This window comes from Lepus europaeus, chromosome 13 (assembly GCF_033115175.1).
Source record: "Lepus europaeus isolate LE1 chromosome 13, mLepTim1.pri, whole genome shotgun sequence".
Taxonomy (NCBI): domain Eukaryota; kingdom Metazoa; phylum Chordata; class Mammalia; order Lagomorpha; family Leporidae; genus Lepus; species Lepus europaeus.
The window spans coordinates 17215600-17236856 of record NC_084839.1 but is presented as its reverse complement, the minus strand read 5'-3'; the positions used below and the strand labels follow the sequence as shown (position 1 = coordinate 17236856).

The following is a 21257-nucleotide window of genomic DNA, read 5'->3' as shown; positions in this document are numbered from 1 at the left end:
GTTGGTCTGGGAGGCACAGCCTGGTAAAACGCTGGGGGCAGGGAGCATCCTGGCTCGCTGGGCGCGAGGGCACCAGTGAAGGCACTTTAGGATGGACGAGAGATCTGATCTAAGAGGGAAAGCACGAGGGACCACTGTCAATCCTAGGACGTGCCAGGCGAGGCAACAGACCCACGTCCGCACGTTTGAAGATTATTTGAGATGGCGAAAGATTCCAGGTGCAGAAACTGCTCCTGCGTAAATTGCACGCTAGATTAAACTGGTGCAGATCAACAGTGATAATAAAAGGGAAAACTAGAAGTAAGAAGACGGGTGAGGCCACATAATGTCGCAGGCATGGCTGTGTCTGGGTCTCTGCCGTCTATGCCTTAGGTTTGGAGTCTCTGAAGCTCTCGGGCTTTCTAAAAGGATAAAGGAGAATGAAAAAAGAAATAAAAAAAGAAAACTGGACCAAGGCGAGGGAAGACTACACAGCTCAACATTTTAAAGGTGGAGGCTGCGCCCCAAGGCCAGTCATGTGTTCTGCAGGACTGGGGCTGCGGCAGCAGCTTAATTAAACTGTGAAAAAAAAAAAAAATCCAAAACAAACAACAAAATCTCCTCATTCCAAAGACACCGGGAAGGTTTGAAACCGCACGTTTGCTCCGCCACTGGGTCCACGGCGCAAGTATAGCGTACTGAATACAGTGAGCGACGTCTCAAGCGCGCTGGGATGGCGGGGCTTGCAAAAACCTCACTGGGACCCCCTCGGGACGGGTGCCTCTCCTGGGTCACAGCTCCGGACACGGGAGGCGCGGCTACACCGCAACCGCCCCAGCTGTGGCGTGTTCTCCCGCCCGCGCGCCTACGGCGGGCAGCCGCAGCTCGCCCAGCAGCCCCGGGGGAAAGCAGGAAGGCCCGCAGCCTGGGGGTCCTGCACCCCGCGTCCCGGCGCGCCTAGCCCCCTCCGCCGTCTGCGCAGGCGCACGACGCCGAGGAGACACCGGAAGTGTCCCTGGCCACACCGGAAGTGTCCCTGGCCGCCCCGGATGCGACCGGTGGCGGCGGTTGCCAGGGCGACGGGAGCTTCCCCAGGGCGCTGGGGCTGGTGACTGGAGACGCAGACGCGCTTAGCTGTGGCGGGCCTCGAAGGCGGCGGGCAGCCTCTCGGGGTTCCCACGATGTTCTTCTATCTGAGCAAGAAAGTGAGTTTCCCAGCGGCCGCCCGCGGGCGATTCCCGCCTTCCCTCCGCCAAGCCGGGCATCTTCACCTGGCTCCGGCAGCAGCGGCCAGCCTTCCCGGCGGGGCCAGCCTTGGGCCTCTTCCATGGGACCCAGAGCCCCAGCTAGCGTTTGTCCGAGCCAGCTGCCCTCCCGCACGGTTCTCCCATTCCTGCCCCGGCCGGGTCCTCGTGGGTGGCCAGCAGGACGGACCACAGGGCCCGCCCTCGCCTTCCTCCTCCGCTTGTTGCTGCTCCAGGCGAGACTTTGAGGGGAAAAGAAAAGTGACAGAAGGGTGGCTTACGTTTTGTGTGCGGAGAGGGAGAACTGATGGGCGGTACCGAGTCTGCCCGCAATCCCGGCCACTCCGAAAATCCATCAGGTGACACCCGCCGCGGGCTTCCTTCCTCTGCTGTCCGTGCGTGTGCACTTCTTTCCCCCTTCCCCAGTTGGAAGAGGCCAGGGTACTTCAGGGGACCATGCCCATTTTAATTACAGCTCATTTTTTCTGCAAAGCCATACGTTTTTCTTCTTGGAAGATTTTTTTCCCCCGTGGATTCCCAGTTCTCTTGGGAAAAGTTGCTAGAGTGCTGGTTGCTTTTACAGATTGCCATTCCCAACAACGTCAAGTTGAAGTGCATATCCTGGAACAAGGACCAAGGGTTCATAGCATGCGGTGGTGAAGATGGATTACTGAAAGTTTTGAAATTAGAGACACAGACAGGTAAATGCATGCAAGCCCAAGTGTTTGGTTCTGTGGATTTTTTTTTTCTTTATGGCTGCAACGGCTATAACCCGCGCCAATCCAGAGCCAGGAGCTTCTTCCAGGTCTTCCTACAGGGGTGCAAGGCCCAGGCATCTTCTACTGCTTTCCTAGGCCATTGCACAGAGCTGGATTGGAAGTAGAGCAGCTGGGTCTCGAACTGGCGCCCATATGAGATGCCTAGCCCTGCAGGTGGTGGCTTTACCCGCTATGCCATAGCGCCAGCCCCCGGTCCTGTGGGATTTGACATGGCATTTGTCAGCATGTGGTTCTGATTGTACTAAAAGGAATAAAAACCTGAACGCCTTGTGATGTTTTTTCCAGTGTGTTTTTGCAATAAAGTTCAGACAGTGTTGGATATAAGCATCAGATGGCTCTTGCTGAAGGAGTTGATGGAAAATGAAATAGAATGAAGAAAGAAAATGGAGTCATTGTGTTCTCTGGAGTTATGTCTCATGATTGTGCTATGCAGCTAGGAGTAGAGTAAAAATCATGAGTTAACATTCCTGTAAAGTCACGGGATCCCACATTTCATTACATGTAACATGTGTTCACAGTTAGGCACTTTGTGCCCAAGAACAGAGAATGGAATATGTTTTGCATTTTTGTTCATAAATCTCTTGTCTTTGTGGCTTCATTTCTTTTCCATGTCTCTGAAATTGCAGCAAACAGTCTAATTTTTTTTTATCCTCCCTATTGTTGCTCCCAATTGGGGATTCAGATCACCCCTGGTTTAGTTTGGAGAGAGAGATAAGGAGACTGAGTGATTTGCACTCTCAGCTCTGCCACAAAACTCTGCCTGGCTCTCAGCGAGTGCTGCGTGGCTTCAGACTTCAGTTCACGCTTCTGTAAAGTGAGGGGTTAAGTTAGGTTGCCTTTTGGAGTCCTTGCATCATTGCCTCTCCAACTTTATTGGGCGTAAGAATCACTAGAGGGCCGGCGGCCGCGGCTCAATAGGCTAATCCTCTGCCTTGCGGCGCCGGCACCCCGGGTTCTAGTCCCAGTTGGGGCGCCGGATTCTATCCCGGTTGCCCCTCTTCCAGGCCAGCTCAGAGGAGAAGCACCTGGCTCCTGCCTTCGGATCAGCGCGGTGCGCTGGCCGCAGCGCGCCAGCCGTGGCGGCCATTGGAGGGTGAAGCAACGGCAAAAGGGAGACCTTTCTCTCTGTCTCTCTCCCTCTCTCACTGTCCACTCTTCCTGTGGAAAAAAAAAAAAAGAATCACTGGAAGAGATTGCTAAAGTGGATTCTTGGGCTCTAATCCCCAGAGCAGATCTGGGATGGGGCCTGCGCATTTGCGTTTCTAGTGGTGCTCGTGTTGCTGGCCCTCAGGCCGCACTTTGAGAAGCACTGCCTTGGACTTTGAATCACAAACACTTATTTAATATTTCCCCATACTGATGTGTAACCTTTGCTGTTTCACTGGACTTCACAGGAGTCTTGAGAGGAAGGTGTTCCAGGTGAGAAATGGGGGCTCTGATTAGTTAATAACTTACCCAGGGTCACGCAGCCTAGAAGTGGTAGAGCTGGGACTTGAAACTCACTTTGCCTCACTTTTAAGTCCTTATTTGTAACCACTCTCCAGAGGGCTCATGGACAACATACACAGAGAAGAGCATATTTGTTTTGATGTAGTAGATTAATAACATAAAGGGCAAGGTTGGAAGATATAAGTACCGATCGAAGTTTAGCTTCTGATGTTTTGTAGTTTAATCTCTCAGTGTTTTAGTTTTCTTAACAGTGTTAAAAATGAATTCTTTCTATTATGGTTCTCAGATGTCTGTATAGATGTTCATATGTGTGTATTATGTTCTTATTTTGCTTAAAATCTGTGGTAAGCTTCAGTTACATTAAGAAATACACGGGAGGCTGGCGTTGTGACAGCGGGTCAAGCTGTCTCCCGCGATGCGCGCATTCCATATGGGTGCTAGTTAGAGTCCTGGCTGCTCCCCCTTGATCCAGCTCCCTGCTAATGCATCTGGGAAAGCAGCAGAAGATGGCCCAAGTCCTTGGGCCTCTGCACCCATGTGGGAGACCCTAATGAAGCTCCTGGCTCCTGGCTTTGGCCTGGCCCAGCCCTGGCAGTTGTAGCCATTAGGAGGAATGAAACTGAGGATGCAAGATCTCTTTCTTTCTCCCCTTCTCTGTGATTCTGCCTTTCAAATAAATAAATAAACAATCAAGCCTTTCTTTTGAAAGGAAGACTTGATTTTGTTCAACATTGAAGGCTTTTCAAAAAAAAGATTTATTGTATTGAAAGGCAGAGTGACAGAAAGGAAGAGACAGGGAGGAAGAACTTCCATCTGTTGGTTCACTTCCCAAATGGCTGCAATGGTTGGGGCTGGGCCAGGTACCAGGAACTCCATTCAGTGTTGCATGTGAATGGTAGGGCCCTAAAATACTTGGGCTATCTTCTTTTACCTTCTCAGATGCACTGCCTTCTTGCTGTGCACTTTTGATGAGTTGTGGTCAGAGTATTCTTTGGGCTTAGTGAGCAAGATTCACGGGAGATTTGGGAGATGGGGTAAATTATTTGTTTTGGAACTTGATGATTGTGAATCATGCTGGAAAAGATAAATATGAGAGAGATGGCTGGGGGGGGGTTCTCACGAGGTCACACCATATTTATTTACTAATATGGTGATGAGGTAGTAGATTCTTGTAGTAATAACCACCACGTATTACATCCCTACTACTTATCAAGCACTATCTGTGCTGAACAGGTTGTTTTGTAGCTTTGCTAATATAAGATAGTTAAGCTATTATCACTCAACAGTATGGTAACAGTCCTGTACTTCAGTAAGTCCTCTATGGCACCATTTTTAGTGGAGAGTTAGAATTGCATTCTATTGCGATGTTGTAATTTGCTTAGCCAGTTCTGGTGTTGAGTGCTTCTTCATCAGTGACTTTCATGTTTTAGACCTGTTGGAAAGTGTTTTCTCTCAGCATTGACCTTTCCTTGTGTTCTGAATGTTGTTCCCAAGACAGGAGAATTCAGACACTTCGCTTTATTATGTGTAAGCACGCTGTCCCCACCATTCTCTGGTAGTCCCCGCAGTCTTTTCTGGAGTCCCCCCTTCTAGCTGTCGGAATTCCTGCGGACTTGCGTCTGCGTCTCCTTATTCGCTCTCCGGATATTTTTCATTCCCATGGCCTTAAGTGCTACCGCTGGCATGAGGATCCCAATCTTCAGCCCAGTCTTGATTTTTCAGATTTGGACATCTCTACTGGAGTCTTTCACAGACATCTCATACTGATTTTGACCAAACATTGAACATTTTTCTTCAGGCATTTTTACTTATTTGTTGTACTTTTTATTTGAAAGATACAGACAGGGAGAGAGACCAATGGAGAGAGATCTCCCGCCTTTTGGTTCACTTCCAAAATGCCCACAACTGCCAGAGCTGAGCTAGGCTGAGGCTGGAGCCTGGAACTCCACCTGGGTCTTCCATGTGGGTGGCAGGGACCCAAGTACCAAAGCTATCACCTGCTGCCTCCCAGGATTCATATTCCAGGAGGCTGGATTGGAAGCAGAGTAGCTGGGACTCAAATCAGGCACTGTACTGTGTAATGCAGCTATCTCGAGCAGCGACTTAACCGCTGTGCCAGGAACCACTCCCAAAATCGAGATCTTCATCACCTCCAAAATAGCTTCCTTTATTTATCTCTGTTTGAACATATCTATAAAAATTTTTTCATTAATTTATTTATTTTCATTTTATTTGAAAGGCAGAGAGAAGAGAGAGAGGGAGGGAGGGAGAGAGAGAAAAGGAGAAAGAGAGAGAGATGGAGAGAGATCTATCTGCTGGTTCATTCTTCAAATGCCTGCAACAGCCAGGACTGGGCCAGGCTGAAGCCAGTAGTGACTCAACTGTTCCCAAATGTTAGCCATCCTAGCTGTGGTACACACACTTTGTTTCATGAACATAATTATTTAAAATATGGTGTAGGGTGGGTGCTGTAGCACAGCGTAGAAATCTGCTGCCTGGGACACCAGTAACCTACCTTGGAGTATGTGGTTCAGGTCCTGGCTACTCTGCTTCTGACCCAGCTTCCTGCTAATGCGCATCCGGGGAAGGCAGCAGATGACCGCTCAAGTGTTTGAGTCCCTATCGCCCACTTGGGAGTCCCGGGTGGTCACAGCTGCTATGGCATTTAGGAGAATGAACCAGCGGATGGACGATCTCTCTCTTCATCTCTTTCTTTCAGTTGCTCTACCTTTCAAATAGATAAGTATATATATATATATATATATATATATATATATATATATATATATATTTTACAGGCAGAGTGGACAGTGAGAGAGAGAGACAGAGAGAAAGGTCTTCCTTTTCTGTTGGTTCACCCTCCAATGGCCGCTGCGGCCGGCGCGTCACGCTGATCCGAAGCCAGGAGCCAGGTGCTTCTCCTGGTCTCCCATGGGATGCAGGGCCCAAGCTCTTGGGCCATCCTCCACTGCCTTCCCGGGCCATAGAGAGAGCTGGCCTGGAAGAGGGGCAACCGGGATAGAATCCGGCGCCCCAACCAGGACTAGAACCCGGTGTGCCAGCGCCGCAAGGCGGAGGATTAGCCTGTTAAGCCACAGCGCCGGCCAGTAAATATATTTTTTGAAAAAATGCATAAAATTATCTCCAGGCTATGTATATAAGGAATAGATGAAACACAAATAAATTTTATGTTTAGACTTGGTTCTCATCCCAAAGGTATATCATTATGTATATGCAATATTCCAAAATCTGGTTTCAAGCATTTCCGATAAGGGATAGTCAACCTGTAATATCTTCCAAGAGTAGTGAAAGAACTCAAGAAGTGTCAGAACCTTGTAATTGGTGACTTCTACAAATGCATCATAGTAGCTTATGTTTTGTTTTGTTTCCAGATGATGCAAAACTGAAGGGTCTCGCAGTTCCTAGTAACCTGTCCATGAATCAGACTCTGGAAGGTCATAGTGGTGAGTAGTGCAACCTTGATTTTTTTTTTTTTTTTTTTTTTTACTTTTATTTAATGAATATAAATTTCCAAAGTATAGCCCATGGGTTACAATGGCTTCCCCCCTCCCATAACTTCCCTCCCGCCCGCAATCCTCCCCCTTCCCGCTCCCTTTCCCCTTCCATTCATGTAAAGATTCATTTTCAATTCTCTTTGTATACAGAAGATCAGTTTAGTATATATTAGGTAAAGATTTCAACATTTTGCCCATATAGCAATATCAAGTGAAAAAACTACCATTGGATTACTAATTATAGCATTAAATAGCAATGTACAGCACATTAAAGACAGAGATCCTACATAATTTTTTTTTTCAAATTAATTAATTTTCTATGCCATTTCCATTTTAACACCAGGTTGTTTTTTTTTTTTCATTTCCAATTCTCTTTATATACAGAAGATCAATTCAGTATATAATTAGTAAAGACCTCATCAGTTTGTGCCCACACAGAAACGCAAAGTATAAAAATACTGTTTCAGTACTAGTTATAGCATCACTTGGCTTTAGACGACACATTAGGGACAGATCCCACATGGGGTGTAAGTACACAGTGACTCCTGTTGCTGATTTAACAATTTGACACTCCTGTTCATGGCGTCAGTAATCTCCCTAGGCTCTAGTCATGAGTTGCCAGGGCTATGGAAGCCTTTAGAGTTCGCTGACTTTGGTCTTATTCCGATAGGGTCATAGTCAAAGTGGAAGTTCTCTCCTCCCTTCGGAGAAGGGTACCTCCTTCTTTGATGGCCCCGTTCTTTCCACTGGGATCTCACTCACAGAGATCATTCATTTAGGTCTTTTTTTTTTTTCCATGATATCTGGCTTTCCATGCCTGCTATACTCTCATGGGCTCTTCAGCCAGATCTGAATGCCTTGAGGGCTGATTCTGAGGCCAGAGTGTTGTTTAGGACATCTGCCATCCTATGAGTCTGCTGTGTATCCCACTTCCCATGTTGGATCTTTCTCTCCCTTTTTGATTCTATCAGTTAGTATTAGCAGATACTTGTCTTGTTTGTGTGATCTCTTTGACTCTTAGACCTATCAAAACTATCAATTGTGAGCTGAAATTGATCACTTGGACTAGTGCGATGGCATTGGTACATGCCATCTTGATGGGATTGTGTTGGAATCCCCTGGCACATTTCTAACTCCACCATTTGCGGCCAGTCCGATTGAGCATGTTCCAAATTGTTCATCTCCTCCCTCTCTTTTTCCACTCTTAGATTTAACAGGGATCACTTTTCAGTTAAAATTTAAACACCTAAGAATAATTGTGTGTTAATTACTGAGTTCAACCAATAGTACTAGAACAACAACAACAACAACAAATACTAAAAAGGATAAAGTATTACATTGTACATCTAAAGTCAGGACAGGAGCTGATCAGTTCATTGTTGCTTATAGTGTCCATTTCACTTAACAGGTTTCCCCTTTGACGCTCAGTTGTCACCGATCAGGGAAAACAAATGATATTTTTCTCTTTGGGACTGGCTTAATTCACTCAGCATGATGTTTTCCAGATTGCTCCATCTTGTTGCAAATGACTGGGTTTCGTTGTTTCTTACTGCTGTATAGTATTCTATGGAGTACATGTCCCATAATTTCTTTATCCAGTCTACTGTTGATGGGCATTTGGGTTGGTTCCAGGTCTTAGCGATTGTGAATTGAGCTGCAATAAACATTAATGTGCAGATGGCTTTTTTATTTGCCAAATTAATTTCCTTTGGGTAAATTCCAAGGAGTGGAATGGCTGGGTCGTATGGTAGGGTTATGTTCAGGTTTCTGAGGAATCTCCAGACTGACTTCCATAGTGGCTTAACCAGTTTGCATTCCCACCAACAGTGGGTTAGTGTCCCTTTTTCCCCACATCCTCTCCAGCATCTGTTGTTGGTCGATTTCTGAATGTGAGCCATTCTCACCGGGGTGAGATGGAACCTCATTGTGGTTTTGATTTGCATTTCTCTGATTGCCAGTGATTTTGAACATTTTTTCATGTGTCTGTTGGCCATTTGGATTTCCTCTTTCGAAAAATGTCTATTGAGGTCCTTGGCCCATCTTTTAAGTGGGTTGTTTGTTTTGTTGTTGTGGATTTTCTTGATTTCTTTGTAGATTCTGGTTATCAATCCTTTATCTGTAGTATAGTTTGCGAATATTTTTTCCCATTCTGTTGGTTGCCTCTTCACTTTCCTGACTGTTTCTTTTGAAGTACAGAAACTTCTCAATTTGATGCAATCCCAAATGTTAATTTTGGTTTTGACTGCCTGTGCTGTTGGAGTATTTTCCAGGAAGTCTTTGCCTGTGCCTATATCTTGCAGGGTTTCTCCAATGCTCTCTAATAATTTGATGGTTTCGGGTCGTAGATTTAAGTCTTTAATCCATGTTGAGTGAATTTTTGTGTAAGGGCAACCTTGATTAAAATCACCTTTGCATAGTATTGTCTTAGGCATTTAGAAGCTATCTGCTTAATACAGAATTGTCAACATTTTAAATAATATTTAAAAAAAGCATTTTTAGTGACTCTATGACCTAGAGTCATTTAGTAACTTTTACATGATTAAGCAAGTCTTCAATAAATCTAAATTTGCTAGCTTTTATTTGGTATATTAAAAATACTGTTAGCTGCTATGGATGTTATATAAATAATCTTTTTATACTATGTCCTATGATTCCAGATTAAAGGAGGGTAAAGAGACATAGCAACTGAATGCATTGTATGATTCTGGATTGGATCACGGAAAGAGAAAACTAATATCTATAAAGGATATTATTTGGACCATTGATGAAATTTTAGTATAAACTATATGTTAGATAATAATAGTGTATCAGTGTTAAATTTTCTAATTTGTAATTTGTAAAATGTCATTAATCTTGGGAAATAATACCCTAACGTATTTGGGAAAAAACTAAAATAAATCAATTATTCATAAAACTCAGAGGTTGAACATACACTGAAGAGTATTACTAATAGAATGAAAAATACAGGGATGGAGAGGTGAAGACGTATCAACCAAAACAGATAGAAAAAAAATAGCCCAAACAAGTACTTAGTGTAGTGCCCCTTGGACATCTTATCTGTGTGAGGCAGAGCAGGGCAGTTGCGTACATCACGCTTCCCTTTGTTCTGTGATCAGACAGGTACACAGCAGCTCCTGCATCTGGCTGTGATAGGTGCCTCTGCTGGCATGAAGTAGGGATACATTTGAAAAGTATTATTATGCATTATTGTAGAAAGTTAGTGATATCAGCAACTGTATCCTATGCATTTTAAAAAATATTTATGTATTCAGAAGATAGTGGGGGGATCTTTTGTCCACTAGTTCATTCACAAAATGGCTCCAATAGCCAAGGCTGGCCTATGCTGAAGTCAGGAGCCAGGAACCCCATCCAGGTGTCTCACGTGGGCAGCAGGGAGCACTTGGCCCATCTTCCCCTTCTTTCCCAGGTGCATTAGCAGGGAGCTGGCACCACAATGCTGGACCCTGCTCTGAGTTTGCTGGATAATATTAAAGACCAGTTAGTTTCAGAGGAACCATATTGGTTTTAACATTCCTTTGGTGTGTATGTATATAAAGTATAACTAAAATTAATTGTCTTCTTAAAGTCTCAAAATTGTTTTGTAATGTTCTAGGTTCTGTTCAAGTTGTAACATGGAATGAACAGTATCAGAAGTTGACTACCAGTGACCAAAATGGGCTTATCATTGTGTGGATGTTATATAAAGGTACATTAAGAAAGCTTATTTAGTATTTCACAAATTGGAGTCTGCATCCCAGGGTTGGGATGGGGAAATAGCAGCTCTGAAACTGGCCCTTTTAGGCAGCAGCAGGAGTCATCCTGACTGCACAATTTCAGGTTTTAGTGCGGCCAGCTTTTTTCTCTTCACTTTAATTTCCTTTGAACTGTAACATACTGTGTTAAGAAAGTGAATTAGGTGACCACTGGTTGTCTCCAAAATTGACTAAGACATTAGTAGAAGAATAATTTCTACCTGAGATTGCTCCCTCCCTGTCCCCACCTGGATTTCCAGTAAGATTCATCACTGTGTGTTTGGTGGCTGGTGTTAGCTCATTAGATGAAAAATGCGTTTATATATTTATGAAGAAGTCCAACATAATAATTCACTGGGCCAGTTAACTTTCTTTTCTTTGATGGATGCAGATTTTATCTCGGCTCTTACTGCTGGCTCACCATTTGTGCGTCTTGTTCACAAGAGAGCATGAGAGAAGGATTAATTTGGCTACATCACTGTTAACCAGGAATAATGCTGGTATATGTTCTCCTGATTCCAAGTTACATTATTATTTCCTTGGCCACAGACCTGAGTTGCTTGTATCAGAGTCTGGTAAAAACTTTAAAAGACATAAAAACCAAATTCTCTGATTTTTGCCTCTAATTTGATTATACTATGAAACAGTTCACATCTCACTCCAACCTGTGCACAGCTGGAATGTTTTTATCGTCAGTATTAGTGATGGATATCACTGATGTAATATGAGCTGTTAAAATTTTTTTCAGTCAGGATTAGAGTTTTGCCTAATATGTTATGCTTAACATGCTTATAATTAATCATTGGAGGATTTATGCAGGCGTATAAAGTTGTTATTATGTTTTTCCCTTCGTTTTGGTTTAAAATATGCTGTCCAAGTGGGAAAAGTTAGACATTCAGAAAAATCAATTTTTTGGGGGCACTACAGAAGCAATTAAAGTTTTATTTAAAAAATTTTTAGGTTTATTTATTTGAAAGGCAGAGGGAAAGAGAGAAAGAAGAGGGAGGAGGTGTAGGGGAGGGGAGGGGACGGGAGGGGAGGAAGGCTTCCATCCGCTGATTCACTCCCCAAATGGCCAAAATAGCCACAGCTAGTCCAGTCCGAAGCCAGGAGCTGGAAACTCTGAGTCTCCCACGTGGGTTCAGGGGCCAAAGTGCTTGGGCCATCCTCCTCTGCCTTCCCAGGCGCATTAGCAGGAAACTGGAGTGGAAGCAGAGCAGCCAGGACCCATGTGGGAAGCTGGCATCACAAGTGGTGGCTTAGTCTGCTGTGTGTCAACACTGGTCCCAGAAGCTTTATTTTCTTAAATGAAAGAAAAAAGATGGGTGTTTATTATATTTTCTGTGATAATCTTTGAAGCAATTGTTAGTCAAGCCAAGTTCATATTTCATTTTGTGTATGTTGGATTTGAAGGCTTTGTAGTTTAATGTCTCCGGTTGTAGAAAACTTTGCAATTATTTGTCCTACAGTATACTTTATGGAATTTTTTCAGGTCTGAAGTACCACTTAATGGATGTGAAAGTTTTGACCTGTAATTTTTTTGACTTCTAAAAATAGGCTCTTGGTATGAGGAGATGATCAACAATCGAAATAAATCAGTGGTTCGGAGTATGAGCTGGAATGCCGACGGGCAGAAGATCTGCATCGTGTATGAAGATGGCGCTGTGATAGTTGGTTCCGTGGACGGTAATGCATTAATTGGATATTTAGGCTTTTTTCCTAACCTAATCTTTAGAAATTTAAGTTAATTATCTATGTTAGAATTATTTTTTTTTTAAGATTTTATTTTATTTATTTGAAAGAGTTACAGAGAGAGGTACAGACAGAGAAAGAAGTCTTCCGTCTTCTGGTTCACTCCTCAGATGGCTGCAACAGTTGGAGCTGCACCGATCTGAAGGCAGGAGCTGGGAGCTGGGAGGTGTGAACTCTTCCGTGAAGTCGGGTTGGGAAAGGAGTGGTAGACACTGGATCATCATCAGAGGGGAGATTTAGGATTGAGGGAAATGGTTTTTTTAATTTTGTTTTTATTTGAGGTAGTTTTGGAGAGGAAGAGGTCTGGTATGTGTAAGTGCTCATAAGAAGGGGCCTGGAGAGATGAGTGTAGTGGAGAGGAAGGTGAGAACAAGCGATAGAAGGAGGTCTGCTCAAAGCTAGGGGGGTTGGCATTAGGTCAGAGCACAGTGGAGGGATTATCCTCAGACGGGGACTGGCTGGTGGGATTCTTCTTGCTTTCTATTAGGGCCAAAAGCAGAAAGGGTAAGTGTGCATTCAGTCATGTTCTGTGTGTTTGAAAATGTGAATGAGGAATTTCTTTTTTGAGAACGTTTATTTGTTTTTTCTTAAGCAGAAGATGGGCCTATCTACTAATTGGCAGTGAGATTTGCATCACAATTTGGAAGAAGAGGGAAAAGCGATTGAACAACTGCTATTTCAAATGTCTTGTGGGGAATTAGCTCAGATAGGTGCTCAGTAAACATTTATTGACCAAGTAAATTGAATAACTGTAAGAATGCTTTGAAGAATGGGAAGGCTTTTTGGGTGTAACAAAGATTTTGAAAGCAGGTGTTGGAGAAACATGACTTTGAGCTTTTAATAATAATGTTTATGTTTTGTTCTAGGGAATCGTATTTGGGGAAAAGACCTGAAGGGCATACAGCTGTGCCATGTAGCATGGTCTGCGGATAGCAAAGTCTTACTTTTTGGAATGGCAAATGGGGAAATACATGTTTATGATAATCAAGGGAATTTTATAGTAAGTATATATTTTCATTAGTTTCATTAATATAATTTTACTATTTCTGTATTTATACACATACATATACACAATTATTTATTGTGACGGTTTGTATTATCAAAGTCTTCAATTCAGGATTTATATTTTTTTCCAATCACCTGTTTAAAAATGCCTTATTTATTTTCTCTCTCTCTTTTTTTGAAGATTTATTTATTTATTTGAAAGGCAGAGTTACAGAGGCAGAGAGAGAGAGGTCTTCCATCTGCTGGTTCACTCCCCAGATGGTTGCAATGGCCAGAGCTGGGCTGATCCAAAGCCAGAAGCCAGGAGCCAGGAGCCAGTAGCCAGGAGCCAGGAGCTTCTTCCAGGTCTCCCATTGTGGGTGCAGGGGCCCAAGCACTTGGGCCATCTTCTGCTGCTTTCCCAGGCCATAGCAGAGAGCTGGATCGGAAGTGGAACAGCTGGGTCTCTAACTGGCGCTCATATTGGATGCCAGCACTGCAGGTGGTAGCTTTACCTGCTACACCGCAGCACAGGCCCCTTTTGGGGCCCAGCGCTGTGGCTCAGTAGGTTGATCTTCCACCTGTGGTGCCGGCATCCCCATGTGGGCGCCGGTTCTAGTCCTGGCTGCTCCTCTTCCAGTCCAACTCTCTGCTGTGGCCTGGGAAAGCAGTAGAAGATGCCCCAAGTGCTTGGGCCCCTGCACCCACATGGGAGACCGGGAAGAAGCTCCTGGCTCCTGGCTTCGGATCGGTGCAACTCTGACCATTTCGGCCATCTGGGGAGTAAACTAGTGGATGGAAGACCTCTCTGTCTGTTTCTCCCTCTCACTGTCTGTAACTCTACCTCTCAAATAAATAGAATCTTAAAAAAGATGCCTTATTTTCTTAAAAGTAAGTTAATGCAACATTGGTTAGAGTGTAGCCGTTAGTTCAGATTTTCTGGTAGCTGGAAGGGCAAGGTGTCAGTGCATGGAAGCAGGGGAATGATGAGTAGGATGGGATGTAGTTTAAGTTTGGTAAGTGACTTCTGGTGTCTGAAGCCAGAGTTTACATGCAGATACCTAAGATGTTGTTGTAATGAGATACTGTAAATCTATAGAAAGCAGGAGACTTAAGCACTAAGGGAGAAAAGTCAATTCCTGGTTAGAAGGTAAAATAGGAGGATTGGGTAGCTTCATCTGGAGAAAAATAATGGCTTTGCACGATTTAACTGTTGTAGGTCTGTGTATACTGATGGTATAGCAAGGGTTAAGATGTTATATAAATTTACTCATTGGTAGAAGTAAAATAGCTTATGACCCTGCTGTTTTCAAAGTAGTTTCATATTCCTCTTGTCATTGAATCTCACAAAACACGCTTTTTTAAAAAAAATCCTCATTTTACACACAGGTAAAATGGAGACTTAAGTAACATGATTTGTCCAGGGTTGGTAAACCAGTAAGTGAGTAAGCTTGCATTTGCAACCTTATACTTTCAATATATATATATATATATATATATATATATATATATATATTTTTTTTTGACAGGCAGAGTGGACAGTGAGAGAGAGAGAGAGAAAGGTCTTCCTTTTTGCCGTTGGTTCACCCTCCAATGGCTGCCGCGGTTGGTGCGCTGCGGCCGGCGCACCGCGCTGATCCGATGGCAGGAGCCAGGTGCTTCTCCTGGTCTCCCATGGGGTGCAGGGCCCAAGCACTTGGGCCATCCTCCACTGCACTCCCTGGCCATAGCAGAGAGCTGGCCTGGAAGAGGGGCAACCGGGACAGAATCCAGTGCCCCGACCGGGACTAGAACCCGGTGTGCCGGCGCCGCAAGGCGGAGGATTAGCCTAGTGAGCCGTGGCGCCGGCCTCAATAAATATTTTTATCTTTAACTGACATATAGTACTTCACAGATTTCTGGGTTTCAGTGTATTATTTCAGTAAAATGTGTAATGATCAGAGCAGCTGGTTTTTTGAATCCTTTGTATGATAATCTGTGTGTCTCATTTGTTTTAAAAGGTAAAGCATTTAAACCTAACCAATTTTCTTTAGGCAAAAATGAAACTGAATTGTTTGGTGAATGTTACTGGAGCAATCAGTATTGCTGGAATTCACTGGTACCATGGAACAGAGGGCTATGTGGAGCCTGATTGCCCTTGCCTTGCTATTTGTTTTGACAATGGAAGGTGCCAAATAATGAGACATCAGAATGACCAAAGTAAGACATTTCTCATTGCTTTGTAGGTCTGAGTCCAAGATCAGGGAGGCCTCATTAGTTTGGCCTCTGGGTGACGTTGTCGCTGGCAGAGTCCCCAGGTTGCACAAAGAACCTCCTGGCAGAAGGCAGGGAGTGTGCTAGCTTGTCTGTGTCTTTGCGGTTCCTTGTAAAACTACCAGCATTCAGTCATGGGGGCGCCACTCTGGTGATGTAACCCAATCTAATCATGTCCCAAAGGCCCTGTTTCTAAACATTGTGCCTGGAGTATTTGCACCCTCTTAGTTATCGTGTTTAACATAAATTTTCAGGACTAAACTCCTGAATTGGAGGGGTGGTAGGAAACAAGTATTCAAACCATAGCACTAGGCTAAGTGTTTTTACCACATTACCTCACCTGCCTGTTTTCTTGTGGTACAGACCCGGTTCTGATCGACACTGGCATGTATGTGGTGAGCATCCAGTGGAACCATATTGGCAGTGTGCTGGCCGTGGCGGGCACCCAGAAGGCAGTCACCCAGGATAAAGATGTCAACATTGTGCAGTTTTATACTCCATTTGGGGAGGTAAATTCATTAAAGCTTTATCTTTTTTCTTTGTTTTTTTTTTTTTAAAAAATTTTAAAAAGATTTATTTATTTGTTTGAAAGGCAGTTACAGAGAGGCAGAGTGAGAGAAGGGGGACGGAGAGAGGTCTTCCATCTGCTGGTTCACTCCCCAGATGGCCGCAACTGCTGGAACTGGGCCAATCCAAAGCCAGGAGCTGGGAGCTTCTTTGGGTCTCCTTTGAGGTGCAGGGGCCCAAGCACTTGGGCCATCTACTGCTTTCCTGGGGCCCATATGGGATGCCAGCACTTCAGGCAGTGGCATTACCCGCTACGCCACAGCACCGGCCCCCTTTCTTTCTGTTTAAAGGTGCATGAGGTAACTAGGAGTAAAAAAATGGGGGAAAAGGTGTAACCTGCCATACTTTCATTTAGGGACATTTTCAGTAATGGTGAGACATTAAATTTAATGTATGTCTGAATAACAGGTTCATATTCTAAGCATTCTATGGTGTATTTTATCATGGAATTTATTTGATAATTTTTACATTTGGAAAATCCAAAGTTTGATGTAAAAATTACTTTGAAATAACAATATTTGGAATGTTTTTTCTATAATTTGAATATATATTTCTTTTCACAGCTGGCTTTTGACTAGTTTCTAGAATAATATAGTTATTTCAGATTAACTTTTCTGATTTTAATGTGATATTTTAGGTGCACTTAGATATTAAGCAGAAATAATTGTCTCTCAAATTTCTAATAGTTTCAATTTGTTGCAGAGCAATTATTTTTTGAAAATCTATCTTAGTAATTAATCTTAGATGTTGCTACATTAAAATACAAAGGTAATTCAAGAAGTTCTTGGAAAATAGAATTAACAGATAAATTTATTTTTGTGCAAGAAGTTTTGGAATCCACACATACTTTTTTCATAACACACATTTTCCATGAATTTTTTGAATTATCCGAGTATTTATCCTTTTCAATAGTATTATTAATAAATTTAAAGATAATTTTCTGAAGTAGCATTATAACAAGTAGAATTGATAAATTGTGAGTTTTAAAGAATTAGAAAAATGAGAGCTTAATAATTAAGCATGGTCTATTTTTGCATAACTTATTTTCTAAACCAGTACTCTACCCCTGTTGGGTTTTTAAACACATCACAGACTACAGTAATATGTGATTTTGGCTGCATAAAACCTTTCCCAGTTATTTAAATGTTGTACTCATCTGTAAGGTAAGAAATAGCATTATTTGATGTTTTTGAGTCAGTCACTCAGTTACCCAGCAGAATGTGCTGTAGAGAATAGGTGCTCTTTCACTGTCAGCTAACAATGTTTGCAGTAGGTATAGAAGCTAAGGAAAAACAAAATCATAATTTTTAAGGTTCATAAATAGCTAAGATTCTGAATTCTAAGTATTTCTTTGTATATAACCTCCTAATCTTAATTTACATTATTTCTTGGTTATTTTTGTTGGTCACCATTGGCTTATTTTTCATCATATTGTTTTCCGTTTATTTTCACTAATTCAACCTTTTGTAAGCAGAAAAACTTATCTGTTCTAACGCCTATTTTTCTTTTTTATCTTACAAAACAATGTGTTAAGTGTTAAAATGAAACAAAATCAGTGGGCTTTGGGACAGCTGTAGTGAAAGGCATTTAGCCTAATTCCTCGGGGCATATTAATCTTAGTATTTTCTGAATGAGTGAGTATATAGGGGATTTGTTTTCAGATACATGCGATTGTCAGGGTAGAGAAGATAACTTGGAAGGAAGTTATCTTAAGGTTTAAACTTAAGAAAAACTCAAGGAAGAGTTTGCTTTTGATTCTGAGGGCTTGAGTCTCCAGGTTTTGCATGGTTGTCATGGCCATGGAGAAAGAGAACAGAACATGGTGTCTATAGTCAGGCTGAGCTGGCTTCAACTTCCATTTCTTTCTTTCTTTTTTTTTTTTTTTAAGGTTTATTTATTATTTTATTATTTGGAAGGCAGAGTTACTGAGCGGCAGAGGCAGAGAGAGGTCCTCCATCTGCTAATTCACTCCCCAAATGGCCGCAACAGCCAGAACGGGGCCGATACAAAGGCAGGAACCAGGAGCTTCCTCCAGGTCTCCCATGCGGGTGCTGGGGCCTGAGCATGTGGGCCATCTTCCACTGCTTTACCAGGCCATAGCAGGAAGCTAGATCAGAAGTGGAGTAGCTGGGAACCGAACGGGCACCCATATTGGATGCCTGCTCCTCTTTTTTTTTTTTTTTTTTTGGACAGGCAGAGTTAGTGAGAGAGAAAGAGAGTTATAGACAGTGAGAGAGAGACAGAGAGAAAGGTCTTTCTTCCGTTGGTTCACCCCCTAAATGGCCGCTACGGCTGGCGCTGCGCTGATCTGAAGCCAGGAGCCAGGTGCTTCTTCCTGGTCTCCCATGCGGGTGCAGGGACCCAAACACTTGGGCCATCCTCCAGTGCCTTCCCGGGCCACAGCAGAGAGCTAGACTGGAAGAGGAGCAACCGGGACTAGTACCTGGCGCCCCAACCAGGACTAGAATCTGGGGTTTTGGCGCCACAGGCTGAGGATTAGCCAAGTGAGCCACGGCGCCGGCCAAGATGCCGGCTCCTTATGTGTTTTGACCCGATATGCCACAACAACAGCCCCAACTTCATTTCCATAGTATAGTTTCATTTGCAGACTTTATTTCACCTTTGAGACTCTGTTTATTTTCTGAAATAAGTACATCATGGTGTTTTTGTAAAGATTATAGGCGACCACAGTGAAGAAATGCCACTACAGCGCTTGGCACTTAGTGAGTGCCTGCTGACAAGTCGGTTTCTTTCTTGCTGTTGCCACCACCTGGCTGGTTTGCACAGTTAGGAGGTGGCCTCATTCTGCTCCTGTAGATGGGTTAATACCAAGAGTACTGTTGTAAGAGCTGGCTTGTTCCCCGTTGGTTTCATGTAGACAGTAAGACACCTAGAAAGGACCCTCCTACATTAAAACCTGTGTGTGTGTTTCTGTTGGTGTCCCTGGCTACATGGTTTAATACCTTCCTCTTAGTCCCTTGTGTGCTGCTGGAACAGAACACCAAAGACTGAGTAATTTATGATTACCAGGGATTTACTGACTCGCAGTTCTGGAGGCTGTGAAATCTGGTGTTCAGGCAGCAGCGTCTGGTGAGGGCCTTCTTGCTCTGTCAGCACGTGGCAGAAGGCAGAGGGCGAAGAGGACAGAGAGACACAGGAGCAGGCTGAGCTCAGGCTTTCACAGCAGCATTCATCCTGCAGGGAGGGCTAGTCTATCACCTCTTAACGGTTCCACTTCCTTTTTTTTTTTTTCCTTAAAAATTTATTTATTTATTTGAAAGGCAGAATTACAGAGAGGCAGAGGCAGAGAGAGAGAATCTTCCATCTGCCGGTTCACTCCCCAGGTGGCCGCAATGGCTGGAGCTATGCCGATGATCTGAAGCCAGGAGCCAGAAGCTCCTTCCAGGTCTCCTATGCGGGTGCAGGGGCCCAAGCACTTGGGCCATCTTCTACTGCTTTCCCAGGCCACAGCAGAGAGCTGAATCAGAAGCGGAGCAACTGGGACTCGAACTGGCGCCTACATGGGATGCCAGCATTACAAGTGGTGACTTTACCCACTACGCCACAGTACCGGCCTCTTCACTTCTTAATACAGTTACAATGGCAATTAAATTTCAACATGAGTTTTGGAGGGAATAACTATTCAAAACCGTAGCAACCTAAAATTTGACTTTGGAACTTATCTGCTTAAGAACAAGGGATGTTGGTACAATTTATTGAAATTCTTGGGATTATACTGTTCTGTCAAATAAGAACTGTGGATTAACAATGTTTATGGTGATTTTAAAAAGGTATTTTTACTTATTCACTCATTAATTCAGTCATAAACACAGTATATGAGGAAATGAATTTGAATATAGGCACATCAAAAAGTTTATGGAAAAATGCCATGCAAAAATGTTTTGAAATTCTTGCATAATTTTTTACAATACACATTTCCGTGAACTTATTGGACATCCCTCATTGTTGAATGCACAGTTTATTTACTTAATAGATATTATCAAATACTTGTTTATCAAGTAATCTAAAGGAGTAGGAAATGCATGTGACTATGATGAAGTTAGTGTTCTCAAGGAGCTCCCTATCCAGTTTTCTGGAACCACAGAGGGAGCGGAGAAGGCAGGACTCCCTACGGGGTCAGTGTTTGTTGTTTCTTGAAGGATAGGGACGGATGCCCCATATGAATGTGGAACATGAGGATAGGGGAGGGGTAGGGGGAAGAAGAGGGAGATATTAGGCAGAAAGGATATTATATGGGCCAAGGGCATGAAGACACGTTAGTTCCCTTGTGAGTGAGCACATAGTAATTATTGCTAAGTAGTGGAGTATTAAGCCAAAGAATGTAATTTTGGGCTAGATGGGAAAAAGACAGTGTATGTCATACTAAAGGATGTCATGGTAGGAGCTATTGATTTTTAAAAATTATTAAACTTTATTAAAGCAGGGAAGGATATGATCAAATTTGTGTTCCAGAAAGATGAATGTGACAGCAGCAGAGTGGAAATTGAATTTGGGAGTTGAGCATAAGAATGAGGAAAGGGATCAGAAGAAAGAGTTGAAGTTAGGAGGCCATTACCACAGTCTAGTCAAACAAAGAGGCAAGTGTGAGGAGTTGCAAGGAGTAAGAGCAAGAGGACTTGATGCCTAGCTGATCGTGGGGGATCAGAGAGAGAGGCCACATCAGGACTGAGTTTACTAATAATATTGCATTGATTCTAAAATGCACAGTATTTTCAACTCTGAAAATAGAGTGTGTCTTATACTCAAGGTTGTCATATTTTAATTAGCAATATGTTTTTTCCTTAGTTGTACATAAGAATAAAGATGTCTATTTCAATCTATGGCATATTAGATTTGATGAAATTTAATATTGAATTCTTTGGATATAGTTTGTAAATTTCTCATAAAATAGGTATGCTTTTTCATTATAAAAATTGAAGGGAAATGATTTTGAAATAAATAGCAATCTTTCATAAAATAATT

The 21257-nt window shown here is 43.1% G+C and overlaps 1 protein-coding gene across 1 annotated transcript in view; it reads left to right on the top strand.

Moving 5' to 3' along the window:
• The first annotated feature begins 1035 nt into the window (after nucleotides 1-1035).
• WDR35 (WD repeat domain 35) overlaps nucleotides 1036-21257 on the top strand; it is a 74020-nt gene continuing 53798 nt past the window's right edge. Inside the window, exons 1-8 of the mRNA XM_062209001.1 lie at nucleotides 1036-1184; nucleotides 1807-1924; nucleotides 6844-6915; nucleotides 10580-10672; nucleotides 12276-12404; nucleotides 13337-13470; nucleotides 15488-15653; nucleotides 16071-16216. Coding sequence (XP_062064985.1) covers nucleotides 1161-1184; nucleotides 1807-1924; nucleotides 6844-6915; nucleotides 10580-10672; nucleotides 12276-12404; nucleotides 13337-13470; nucleotides 15488-15653; nucleotides 16071-16216 — 882 coding nt within the window. The 5' untranslated portion in view covers nucleotides 1036-1160. The remainder of the gene's footprint in view (nucleotides 1185-1806; nucleotides 1925-6843; nucleotides 6916-10579; nucleotides 10673-12275; nucleotides 12405-13336; nucleotides 13471-15487; nucleotides 15654-16070; nucleotides 16217-21257) is intronic.